Source organism: Salvia splendens, chromosome 3 (genome assembly GCF_004379255.2).
Source record: "Salvia splendens isolate huo1 chromosome 3, SspV2, whole genome shotgun sequence".
NCBI classification, from domain to species: domain Eukaryota; kingdom Viridiplantae; phylum Streptophyta; class Magnoliopsida; order Lamiales; family Lamiaceae; genus Salvia; species Salvia splendens.
In genome coordinates, this window is record NC_056034.1 from 19,137,678 (window position 1) to 19,151,413 (window position 13,736).

The following is a 13,736-nucleotide window of genomic DNA, read 5'->3' on the forward strand; positions in this document are numbered from 1 at the left end:
TCATTCCAAGTCCATACTACTTTCATTTATCAATATTTTCAATATGTCTTCTTCTCGTGGTGGATCGGGACGTGGTGATCGGGGCAAGGGAATAGCCCAAGATCAAAGTACTTCGCGTCACTCAAAATCTCGACGACCTAGTTGTCGAGATGTTATGGAAGAGGTTTCCCGATTGGCAGCCGAACGCATGCAAGTAAGTAATGAAAATTTTGTTTTCCAATTCATATTTCAAAATTTCGTAATTTTTTTTTGCGTTCATACTTTTAACTTCTACGTACATAATATTTGTAGATGGAAGAAGATCATAGGACCGCCATGCTACTTACTGAAATGCAACAAGGTGGGGGTAGGGGAGGTCGTTCCCAACAAGATGAGGAGTTCGACGTTACTATATCGTCGGACTCGGACAACAACGAGGATAGATCGCATTCTCGTATTCCGTCTAGCATCGGCGGAAATGAGGAGATGCCTCCCCCTCCACCCGCTAACACGGCAAAAGCTTTGAAATCAGACATTTTTGTCAAACACTACAAGAAGGTCCCGGTGGTGATTCCAAGTCCTCAAGATCCGAACTCTCAAGAAGAGACTTCGGATTTTCATGTTTACTGCAACTATTGCAATAAAGTGTACAAATGGTCCGCCGGTGGTGGATATGGCACCCTCCGTCGCCATTTGGTGGCAAAGCATCCGGTAGAATGCGGCACTACCTCTACCCAAAGCCAACTAAACTTCCAACCCGCCGGGTCGGGTTCGTCAGGTACGCCTCTGTTTAATTATGAGAAAAAGAATTTTGATGATACAATGACTAGATGAGCGGCTATGAAGCATTTGCCCTTTAACGTTTTTTATGACAAAAAATTTGAGGTTACTATGCAAAGTGGTTTGAATGTAGCAATCAAAAGAATAGGTAGAATGACCGTGCAACGATCTACCGTTCGACAATGCTTGGAGAAAAAGGTAGAATTATCTCGTTATTTAGTTAACTTGGGCCACAGGGTGAACATTTGCTCAGATGTGTGGACGGATTGTTTTAACCGTCATTCATACATGGGCATTACGGTTCACTTTGTGGACAATAGTTGGACTTTGAACAAGCGTTTAATAGGTTTTAGAGAATTTGAAACTCCACACACTGCACTCAAAATTGCTTCTTTGATTATACAAGTGTTGAATGAGTTTCAGTTATGCAACAAGATATTTTCTATTGATTTTGATAATGCAACTGCCAACACCACAAGTATTGCCGATTTGATTGCGGCTTGTACACCGGTAATTGGAGGTAAGTATTTTCATCAAAGATGCATTTGCCATATTTTAAATTTATGTGTGCAAGATGCGCTTGAATTATGGCAAAAGCATGTTTCTCCTATTAGAAATGCAGTTAGATTAATCCATCAAAAGCCACCTATTGGCAAAGCATGGAAGAAATATTTTCAGAAAAAAAATGTCAGGTATACGAATTTTACTATGGATGTGTCTCATAGATGGAATTCGACATATGATTGTCTGAATTCTACTTTGACACATAAAGATGCTTTATGTGATTTTTATAGAACTAATCCCGTGTATGATTTATATCTATCGCATAGTTGTTGGGATCATAGTATGTCTTTATTTAAATTGTTCAAATATTTTAAATTGTTTATTATTGCACTGCTGTTCGTGTTTTGGAGCATTGCATGTATATATCCCTTGGTTTTAAAACTGCAATGAAAAATGCTTCCTCTTCTCCCGAGTTAATGTGCGTTTTGTATTATATGATTGAAAAATGGCTCAAGTATTTCAGTGAGATTCCAAACGTGTTTTTGATTGCAAAGGTATTGGATCCAAAATGAAAATTAGCAGGTACCTCTAGAATTTTAGATTTTTATTATAACAATTTGAGTTCAATTGATTTTGGCCCCCTTCAAGCCATCCAATCCGATACCAGTCACGAATTTGGAGTCGACCTCTCAGAAACCTTTCAAATAAACCTCCCGGACCGGTCAATTGTTCAACAAAACCTCGAGTTTAACTTGCGTTCTCTCTACACCGAACCAAGTATAACAACACCCACCAAGTCAGAAGACCCCCTTCTCCACAACATAACTATGGCTTTGCATTTCAAGCCGATTATGATGACCCCGACGAGCAATCCCAACTAGCCGACCTATATAACTACAGCATCGGCGGAAGGTCCTCAGGTATGGTCAGTGAATTAGATTTATATTTTGATTCACTCTTTTCCTTTGGTGATGAAGGTCCTACTCCTCCCGCCCAAATTGACGTCCTCGATTGGTGGGGAACCCACGAGAAAGATTTTCCCATACTTGCTTCAATGGCCAAGGAGATTTTTTCTGTTCTGGCTTCCACCGTCGCCGTCGAGTCCGCTTTTAGTGTTGGCTCGCGCGTGTTGGATGAATCAAGAAGTAAGCTCTCGACGGAAAATATGGAAGCCGTGATGTTACTTGATGATTGGGCCAAAGATAACGTCGGAGAACAAGAAAATGATTGGGATGATCGTCAAGAGGGATCACAAGATTAATTCATCGGGGATGAAGCTTAGGCCAACCGTCAACCGCCGTCGGCCAAGCCAAATAGGTAAGTAAGGTAAGAGAACTATGTGGACTTTGATTCCCTAATGCAAATGAGCAATTGAGATACGTAGGCACCTCAACTTAAATTTTAAATTTAAGTTGAGCTCAAGTCTTTTTTCTTTTATTTCTTTTTTCCCCATTAATTCCTACTTTAAAAATATGCAAATACAATTATATAATTGTATTTGTATATACTCTAGTCGATGAAGTATATTTCTCTATACGGATAAATGAGGGAAACTTTTGACAATTCTACTATAATTGTTGATTGTTAGACGAAACTCAACATTTAAAGTTGAATTGCTAAAGGTGTCCTTAATTTAGTTATGTAGAAAGATCTTCTTCGCCGGTTAAGAGTATATATATAATACACTTATACGTTTAAGAACTTCAACGTCGTTTCTTGTCATTTGTAATTAGTTGTTGACTAGTAGTCTCATTTGTATTTAAATTTTGTTTAAGACTTCAAGACCGCCATATGTTTTCGATTTGTAATTGTTGTAACTTGCAAACATGCAATTTCAATAAAATTGCAATTTTAGTCATATTTTTTTTCAATTTTATTTACTCACATTTCATATATAAAAAACTTTGAAAAGTGTAATGTAATTTGATTAAAAATTGAATAGTTGAAAAATGCAAAAAAAAAAAATCGACGAACCGTCGAACCGGCCCTGAACCGGCGGGAGCTAGGCGGGCCGGTTCTGGTTCAAGCATTTCCTGAACCGTGAACTGCCGGTTCATGAACCGGAACCAGCGGTTCGTGACCCTTGTGCATACCTAGACACACGTTTGATGTAAAATGAAAATTCACTCAAATAATGTAGGAAGGCGTGATCGTACACAACTGCCGCTAGATAAAATTCAAAGATTCAATCATCAAATGTGAGGAAAACAAAAATAAAATGTGAAGGTGAATTATGCTACAGCTGTGACATTTAATATAGTTATGCAGTGAATATTTAGGCCATCCACAACGCTGTTGCTATACCGTTCCTAAACCGTTCCTTAAACTACTATTTGAGGGCCCCACTGTACTATTTTACTTCATTCCTTAACTAAGGAACGGAACCTGCAACCATCCGTTCCTTAACCGTTCCTTAAATTACTATTCATTCAATTTCATTTCTTATTTTTATTTCCAACTCAATTAAATTAAAACAAACACGATTTATTAAATAACAAACACACTTTATTAAAAAACACACAACATTAAAAAAAATTACAACTAAAACTTAAAAAAAATAAAAACCACACAATTAAAATCCTAAAAAAATAAAAAACACACAATTAAACGTGGGAAAATTAAAAAAAAATGAAAAATGTTAAAAAAAAACGGTAATATTACCGTTAAAAATTTTTTTTTAAAAAAAATTGAATTAAAAAAAATGAATTATTGCGTCAGCAAGTGACGACGCCCACTCGCGGCCGGCGAGTGGGCGTCACGCACGACGCGGGGAGAAGCCACGTCACCGAAGCGCGTGGCGGCGCGGACCGTGCCGCGGGTCGTGCCGTCGGCACCCGGCACGGTTTGGGAACGGTTTGGCATCGGAACGGAGGCTGCAACGCGTGCCGCCGCAGTTTCGTTCCGGCGGAACGGCCCGCGGAACGCCGACGGCCCGCGTTGCGGATGCCCTTACATGCCTATGTCGGTATCACTAGAATGAACACAGAATTGATATCCTGCCTATGTTGTAGAACTATATGGGATGACGTATCAAAAACCAATACCACCTCACACGTTCCTGAAAGTCAAAATTTTGATTTATACTTTCATTCAATATTTTAATACGGTTTACTACCTCCATTTTAAGAGTGATGACCCTTTTTTTAAGCCACACAACAATTTATACAACTTTATTTTGTGAGAGAAATGAAAAGGGTAAAATAAGAAATGAAATAAAGTAAAGATAAATATATTTCTATTTTTTAAGTAATAGGTTATCTACTTATCTTGATTGAAATAAAAAAAAATAGGGTATCATCTTCAGTGAAATGGAGGTACTAATTTTTTTAGTTCCAATAGGCACATGCTTAAAGAACAGATGCTAGACCATCACGCCAATCATGTTGCTTAGTGTTCAATAGTACTACTCCATTTATTAAATATTTAAATTATGCTATATACTTCTCTAATAAGGCCTAGGGGGCATGATTTGGGTTCAATTTTTCCAACATTCCGTTCATGAGGATGCCTCTTACAAGTACTACTATTTTTTAAGCAAAGACAAGTAGCAAGGGTTCCAAAAACACATAAAAATGATTCTATATAATGTAGAAATCTAGTTTGCAATACTCATATGGGGTGTTCGGTTTGCAAGATTGTATCTGAGATTAAATTTGTTGTATGTTTGATTCATGAGATTCAACCCCATAACTCAATCCTAGATGGATAATCATGGGATAATTAGTCATAGCTAACCCCTTATGATTAAAATAATCTCACAACTCAATTGTAGATTGTATTTTGATATTATTTTATATTGGACACCGAACCCCACCATACATTAATCATGTCATATAATGATGATATTGCGAAGAATCGAAGCATAGTTATCCCAAGTTACAGAAAACAACATAAAAATCTGGTTAGCTTCTGCTGATCTCTCGAGCAATTTACACAGCTACAGGGAGAGAGAGAAAAAAAAATCTGTACTTGTGATTAGAGAGTTATATGAGAATTCAAATATTGGATCCAAGAAATCAACGCCAACGCCAACGCTATAAACAAACCAAACCAAACAGCAATGCAAAATCCTAGCCTATCGGAAGGGATTGGGACAGCGCGGCGGCGCCTTAAAGCTCCTCAGCTCCTTGCATACATTATCCAACATGCTCAAGAAATCCCTCACGATCACGAAAATCCTGAGCGGATTGGACTCATCTTTGCTCACATCTCCATGAAAATACTCCGTAATCTCCCTGACATGCTGCAGCACTCTGTCCTCATCCCCCTGCAGCTCCCTCAGCTTCCTCTCCCCTTCTTCAAGGAACGCCCTCATCGAGCTCACAAACCCCCCCTTCATCTCCTTCCCCACCAGCCCCTGCATCCCTCGCATCCCCTCCGTTAGATTCGCCACCGAGCTTGCAAGCACGTCCAGATCAATTGTGGCCGTTTTCTTCGCGTTGCAAAGCTCGGTGGTCAAGCCGGACACAAGGTCCAGCCCCATCCTCCTGTAGCTCTCCTCCTTGTCCTCGTTCTTGCCCCTCTGCTGGATCTTGCCCATGATGCTGTCGGACACGCGTATCCCCTCTGACCGGATGATCTCCTGGACCACGAAATGGAGGAGGCTCGTCTTCCCATCAGTCCCCTTCACGTCGGACAGCTTCAGGAGCGCGTCCAGCTTGAACGCCTTTGCGCCTCCCCTTATCGTCCCGATGTTCATCCTGTTCCCTGTCTTCAGCACTGCTTCAAGGAGCTTCAGGAAGAGGCGGCTCGACCTCAGCTCCTTGCATGCTTCCTGCTACCAGCCAACCAACAGATCTATCATGCTTCAATTGATAATTAGCTAGTTTGAATTTTGAAATGTGATGTAATGTGACCTCGAGGATTGAGAATGATTTCTTGAGATAGAGAACTTCGTCCTCGAAGGTTTCCCTGTAGAGCATTGCTTCGATTCTTGCGAACGCGAAGGGTATCTGGATCATTGCCTTGACCAGCTTCTCCGCGGACCCCAATTCGAGTATGTCGCCTTTGTAGTTTGCGAGCTTTGCCTCCTCTTCCTTTGTCGGCACCATCTTTGAGAGTGCTTCCAAATCTTGCAGGGACAAGCCTTCCCCTGTTGCAGATCAATTCACACAATCAATCACCAAACTAGGACAGACTTCGCAAGAGGAATGGCATCAAGATACCTCGGATTAATGCGCCGCAGACTTGCTCTGCGGTGACGTTCAAGGCCTTGGAAAGTATGGTGATGTTGTGCAGTCTCTTGGGCTCCAGCACGTGCTTGCTAGGAGATGGAGTTTTGCTCTTTGCCTCCTCGATCTTCATCGAATTTTGGAGGTTGTAACCGAAGAGTGATTCCATCATTTCCTCATCAAATCTGCAACATAATAAGCAAGTTTATCATCAACAACAACATAATAAATCATGTGATTGAGTTAATGGTAATGATAATAATATCTTACTCGAATGAACTCGACCGGAGCTTATCCCAAACCGTGGAGCGATTTGGGGCGGCCCTCACTTTGTCCCAGTGGAGTGGCTTCAGCTTTGGCAGCGGACACCCGTCTTTTCCCAACGGCACTTGTTGCGTGCCCAGTGAAGAAGAAGGCGGTGGTGGCGGTGTGTTACCATTGCCGTTAGAAATTGGAGGTGGACATGGCGGTGGTGGAGGAGGAGGAGGAGCAGAGGATGGCACCGGTGACCTGCTTAGCAATGTGGATGAGCTAAGAGACTTGGATTCCTGAGTCGGCAGTGGAGGAGGAGGAGGTGGAGGTGGAGGTGGTGGTGGTGGAATATTTGAGGCAGCTGTACAAATAGAAGAATGCGTTTGCTTAATCTCTTCGTGCGGCATATTTTCAGAAGCTTCGCCTACGCTGGAAACTGAGGCATTGGAAAGCCTCGTTTGCGAATCACTAAACGAATGGAAAGATTCATTATCATCATCTGAATTTGCCTCAATTTTATCATCAAATTTGAGAAAAATTCCCTCGCCCAAGGAAGAATTAGAACCCTTATTCACACACTCTGAAATCTCATGCACAGTAGTAATCTCTCCACACGACGAAAACCCCCCACTCCCCATCTCCGAATCTGTGACGTTCACTTCTCTACCATCAAATGAATTATCGCCAGAGCAGATTTTTTCGGTGGTGGAGCTCAGTTTCAGACAGCATTTCTCAGGCTCTAAAGCAGATTCCAGCGAATTGAGGTAGAAAAGATCAGGGCCTGGGCCGGGATCGGATGTTACCTTCTTCACTGAGCTCACAAACTTGGACAAGCCTCTCCTCCTCTGTTTCCTCCGCCGTTTCTTGAATTTCCGGCAGCCGAAAAACATCGCCGCCGCGCAAAGCGCCGAGGTAACGCCGACTGATGCCAGCACCGCAGTCATCACTCTTTTCCCTCTCCCTCGCTCCTCCTTCTGCACCTTGTGCGCCTGCGGGAGCGGGTGGTGGTGGCGCAGAGGCGCGTGCGCACGCCTCTGCGCCACCGGAGAAGGAGCCGGAGCGCCTCCAGGAGCAATGCCGGGGCCTGGAGCCGGCGCCGGAGAGGCAGAGAAATGAGACAAGTCGCCATTTCTTCTGGAGTTGAGCCCAAGCAAGACTCTGAATTTCTCGAACAGAAAGACCCTTTTAGAGTCTTGATTAACATAGCTTTTGTTGACGCCATGATTGGTGTAATCGATTGAGATGAGGGTGTGGAAAGAGATGAGGAAGAAAACAATGATGATGAAAATCACGTGGAGAAGATGCCCCATTTTTCCTCTTTTTCTTGAGAGAAAACTGTGCACAGCTTTTTGGGGTATAAAAATCTAGTACTCCATTGAAATGAAGGAGGAGGTTAGTTTGTGGATGGTGGGAGAAATATGGGCAATGTAGCAGTGGAGAAGAAGGATGGGGGAAATATTGCACTAGTCTTTAATGCTACTCCAAGGAACCCCTGAGCTTTGGCAGTTGTAGTTGTACTGCTCCTTCTTTATTTCTTCTATTAATTCTTCTTTTTCAGCTAATTAAGGATTCTATGTTTTGAGTGTGTTTAGGTAATTAAGGGTTCTCTGTTATGAGTGTGTTTATTACTATGTGTTTAGGTAATGTCCGAGTTGACTGCTCAAAAGACAAGCATAATGCAAACTAGGATTCATGTGAAATTTTTGTAGTGATTCAATCTAATAAGTACTACTCCAGCATAATAGTGTTGTGTTGTTCGTGGTGGGGTATTAATTTGTTGGAGTTCACAAGGGTTTGATAATGTAATTTCTCCAACCCCATCAAAGGTTATTTAAATGTGAAAGAGACAGAAATTTGTCCATCACTCTCTCATGTGATACTCCTTACGTATGTGTAAAAGCAACATTTTGAGGCTAAAAATATAAATCTATTGTGTCTCTCTCATGTACCTTTTTAAAATTACCGGAAAGTGCAGCATATAATTAGCTGCTTATTGTGCCATAGACCAAAGTTGTATTGCAAAAGGTCCCATCATGTTTCCTTCCAAACCACATGAGAGAGGAGAGAGGAGAGAGGAGAGAGGAGAGAGAGTAACCGACAAATAGTGACATATGTATTTATGGAATAGGCTTTGCTTAGCCGCTACTTGGACTCTCTCTCCCACGCTGGCCGGTCGCCGGTATTAATAGCGCTGTCAAAAATGGTTCACTCAAAAATTTTGGCCGGACTGAGATAATAGTAACTAGATTTTTCAGGCCGTATTGGACTATAAGGGCATCAATAACCCCGGCCCGGTTTCAGGCTCCAAGTCCCCTCCACGTCATCATTCCTCTATAGTTGCGGCCCAGACCTCAACTGCTCTAACCCTGCAGGCCACAACCCGGGCCGCAACTAATAAATGACACTATTCACAACTTCAACCTATTTTACACGTAAAATAAAAAACGCCGGAAATTTATAACAAGGAAAAGTTAATTCGAAGATTGAAAATTGCAACATAGAAATTTTAAAATACAAAATAAAAACCATAAAAACATAACGTCAATGTTGGAAAACGTTTGTGCGAGTCAAAATCTCTTCGATTAGATCGGCTTGGAGGCGAGTGTGTCGTTCCTCTTGGCGCATCGCAGCTGAACGGGCCATGACATTGCGGATGTCGAGAGGAAGGCCCTGCACGGGCGGGTCGGTGACAACGTAGTCACTCCTAGTGCTGGCGAGTGGATCGTCGCTCCACAAAGTGACATTATCTTCCTCGTCCTCAACGATCATGTTATGCATTATGATACATGCATACATGATGTCGGCGACTAGTGACCGCTGCCAACCACGGGCCGCTCCCTTCACAATAGCCCACCGTGCTTGGAGGATTCCGAATGCACGCTCGACATCTTTCCGAGCCGCCTCTTGCCTTTGGGCAAACAATGCCCTCCGATCCGTCGTCGGACATGTGATAGTCATCACGAACACGGGCCATCGAGGGTAGATCCCGTCTGCCAGATAGTACCCCATACTATACCGACGGTGGTTGGCTGTGAACTTTACGTTCGGCGCTCGCCCGACACACAAGTCGTTGAACAATGGAGACTCGTTCAACACATTGAAGTCGTTGTTGGACACCGCGACACCAAAGTAGGCATGTCAGATCCACAATCGTTTGTCGGCAACGGCCTCCAACACAATCGTGGGATGTGTGCCCTTGTGCCCGCTAGTGTATTGTCCTCTCCAAGCCGTTGGACAATTCTTCCACTGCCAGTGCATACAGTCGATGCTTCCAAGCATCCCCGGGAAGCCGTGGGCCCGCTCGTGCATGTCGACCAGCTTCCTAACGTTGTCGGTCGTTGGTTTTCTCAAGTATGTATCCTTGAATGCTTCGACGACTGCCCGACAGAATCTAGCTAGGCACTCCCGTCCAGTAGGCTCGCTTACATGGAGATACTCATCGAACATATCTGATGTAGTTTCGTAAGTGAGTTGACGAATGGCAGACGTGCATTTCTGCAACGTCGATATACTTTGTCGGCCCACAGCATCGGTTGTTTGGAAGAAATACGTGTCAGGAGCTACAACTGCGTTGACAATGCGTAGGAACAAAGACCTCTGCATCCGGAACCGGCGACGGAACATCTGATCACTCCATCGCGGATCTCTAGAGAAATAATCCGTGAAAAGCCGCAAGGCAGCTTGTTCACGGTCTCGGTGAATATACATCCGAGTACGTGGTACCCGGATTTGTTGTTCATTCCAAGCTTGAATAGCAGCTTGGTAGCGTTCTACTTCGTTGTTGATTTCTTCTTGGATTGTCGGTACCGCCTCTGCTAACAACCAGGACATTTGAGATTCAAACAATCTTTGACGAGGAGACATTTTTTCAAATTCTAGGAAGAGATTTGAAGTTGAAATGAAGTTGAATGTGTATGAAAATGGAGGAATGGAGGAGTATTTATAAAAAAAATTCGGATTAAAAAAAAATATCAGTTGCGGCCCGGCCCGAAAACGAAATAACCCTGGGCCGGGCCGCATTGCGTCACGTCCCGCACCATTTAACGAGTGGCTGGGCCGGGCCGCAGGACGGTCACCAGGCCGGGAATGCGGCCCCGGGACCGTCCCAGGCCGTGACGCTCTCCCGTTTAACGCGTGGGACGGGCCGGGACTCGCGATTTGCGGCCCGGCCCGTAGCGTTACCGATGCTCTAAAAATACGACCCATTTTTTTTTCAGACTAGACCAAATATATATTTGACGTTGCTACTGCTTATATTCATCACCTATTTTTTTTAAAAAAATTATAGGAGCACTGAGTAACGATATTTTGTACATAAATGAGATAATTAAGAAAAAAAATAAAATTTTAATTTAATATTTTAATTTTAAAGCGCCATAATTTAATCAAACTTCATACTCCCTTCATCTCTCTTGTCGGAATAGAAATGTTTCACTTAGATTGGGATTGACCCTTAATGTAATAACAAGTCGACATCGAGAATTTCATTCTTTGAGTGATTATTTTATATGGAGATATGGATATTTATAAATATAATGCTACTAATTAATTAACATATACTATCATTTTATCAATTAGTTATATATGTATTCCTTGTATGGCACTGATGTTTTTCTTGTTAATGTTTGCGCAGCTGTTATTTTCATCCATGTGTTGTATCTGACATTGCTCTAAGTTGCTGCACTCCTTCCTTCTTGCTTTCTTACTTTCTTACTTCTATAGGGATCCTCCCCTTCTAAGCATAAAATAAATGAAATAAATAATGTTATACTATTGAATACATATGTAACTAATTGGATTCTAACTTCTTCCCCCACTAGCTTCTTTTTTCTCCACCTACTCTATTAATAATTTTTTCTCATACTTTTTGGTGTACCCTTAACGAAAGATGGTAGAGACATGGTGGATGGACCAACGAAGAGAGGTGAGCTTTTGAAGTTGGAGTCATGTCCGCAATTCATATGAAAAGGAGTCAATTTTTTAGTGTGCATGTGTTGGTCTAATAGTATGTTTAAAGATCAATATCAAAGGTCTTCAGTTCGAATCCAACGCGCTGTAATTTTTTACTTGTTAAAAAGACAAGTTCTTGCCCGGGGACGTTTGTGATACTTTTCGTGCAGTTCTAACGAAATGTTTTTACTTGTTAGAAGATTTCATAGGCATAGGACTGGGAATAAAGGCCGTTCATAGTGTTGCACAACATGCAGTGCATTATGATCAGTTGATCACCCTACTTATTGGCTCTAGAATTTTCCTACTTGGATATTGTATGTGATATGCAAATTAATATTTCATTCGTTCACAGTAAAATGAATAATTTTGATATTTAATAGAGCAAATTATCAAAAAAATCATAAATTTTAGTAATTAAATTCTGGTTCACACAGCAATTTTAATATTAGTAGTAAAAATAATACTCCCTCTGTCCAAGCTCAAGTGATTGATTTTTTTTTGCCATTGTTTTGCGAAGATGATAATAAATTGTTAAAGTGTAGAAAAAGTAAAGTAAAAGAGATAATAATATAGAAGAAAGTCGTATCTACATTATTCTCATACTTACTTTACTTTCTCTCCACTTTAACCATTTATTATCATTTTTCACAAACACGTGTCGAAAAACAGTCAATCACTTGAGATGGTCGGAGGGAGTACATTTTTCTCAAATTTTCCTCGACAAAGTATCCCTATTTGTATTTGTTATACATGGTTGATTTGGTGACACACATATTTTAAATGGATGATGTGATTGCGTTGTTTGCTAAGTATGTTGAGAAAAAAGATAAAATTCACGAGCGACCTCATCCTCATAGAATTTTTTAAAATGTCACATTAGGTATAGTTTCACGGGAGTAAAATTAATGGATTTTATGACCAATCTTTAAAGTTTGGAAACATAACAGAATTTGACCAAGATTTATGGATTTTTTTCTCTGGCAATTTGTCTGTCGTTATATATTTCATTAACTTGTTACACTGATATTTTATTTATAAAACTAATATTATAAAATTAGAACTACTTTCCTTTTAACTTTTTCTACCCATATTCTTTCAAATTTTAATGATAGCCAAACAGAGTATAATAGAGTCTTTCCTCTAAAAAAAATTAAAAAGAGAATAGAGTATAATGGAGAATCTTTCTAAAACAAAAAGAGGAAATTAAGACCTTAATTCCTAAATAATGAGGATGCCAATGAATCTATGACATAATTCTATTTCTATATACCAAGGTAGCTAATATAGAGCCTGACGTGCAGTCTGAGTATAATGCATTAATAATGAAATTAATGTGTTCGGCTTGATATAGCCATTGCAAAACGGGTTGCATTTCCTATGATAGTAACTAGCTCAAGAAGTTGACACCTTTTGAATTAATAAATCTCATAATGATCTTTTGGATCGACTAGATAAAACTAATGCATTTTAAAAAAAATCTAACACTCTTCGCCTATAAAAATAATCTTATTTTATCATTTTAAATATCCACGAAAAATAAATTCATTTTAAAAATGAAAACTATTTTTCATACTTTATTCACCTTTTTTATCCTTCTATCTATCATATTTTACCTATTTTTTTTTTATTTTCTCAGTTACTTTACAAATTTCTCATTAAAATTCATGTCATCTAACAATGAGTCTATTTTTTGTTGGATGAAGTGGGTACAACAATTCAACTAAAAACTAATACCATTTGAGGAGAAATTAATACAATTCAACTGAAAACTAATAATTCCACTGTACTTTTTTTTACTGGAGATCAAGTTAATAATAATAGAATCTTTTTTATACCTCCAGATTAGTGATTGCAATGAAAATGAGAACACAATTACTTGGCACTTTTATTTGGATATTATTGAGGTTATGGTTGTATATTAGGCCCACGATGATGCGATCCCAAGAAAGGCTTAGAATATACTCCTTGGGCTATATGTACAGGCCCAAATTACGATATTTTCATTTAGGATAAAATGGTTTAAATAGATAGTTCAAACCTTAGGTTTAAATTGGTATTCAGTGTCACGCTCTATCCATTTTCAAATTAATAAGTAGG

General features: G+C 40.4%; 1 protein-coding gene across 1 annotated transcript; it reads right to left on the minus strand.

Moving 5' to 3' along the window:
- Nucleotides 1-5,079: 5,079 nt before the first annotated feature.
- On the minus strand, nt 5,080-8,315 carry LOC121793435 (formin-like protein 11). Its single transcript, XM_042191439.1, has 4 exons — nt 6,705-8,315; nt 6,429-6,619; nt 6,120-6,355; nt 5,080-6,037 (listed from the first exon to the last, which is right to left on the minus strand). The coding sequence occupies exons 1-4, from the start codon at nt 7,994-7,996 to the stop codon at nt 5,339-5,341; spliced, it is 2,418 nt and encodes an 805-aa protein (XP_042047373.1). The 5' UTR covers nt 7,997-8,315; the 3' UTR covers nt 5,080-5,338.
- Between the last annotated feature and the right edge of the window lie 5,421 nt (nt 8,316-13,736).

Excerpts from the sequence above, each read along its gene's own strand:
- LOC121793435 (XM_042191439.1), bottom strand. The coding sequence starts at position 7,996 with ATGGGGCATCTTCTCCACGTGATTTTCATCATCATTGTTTTCTTCCTC. Across the intron at positions 6,620-6,704 it reads CTCCGGTCGAGTTCATTCGA|ATTTGATGAGGAAATGATGG; the intron begins GTAAGATATTAT and ends ATTATGTTGCAG. Across the intron at positions 6,356-6,428 it reads CTGCGGCGCATTAATCCGAG|GGGAAGGCTTGTCCCTGCAA; the intron begins GTATCTTGATGC and ends GATCTGCAACAG.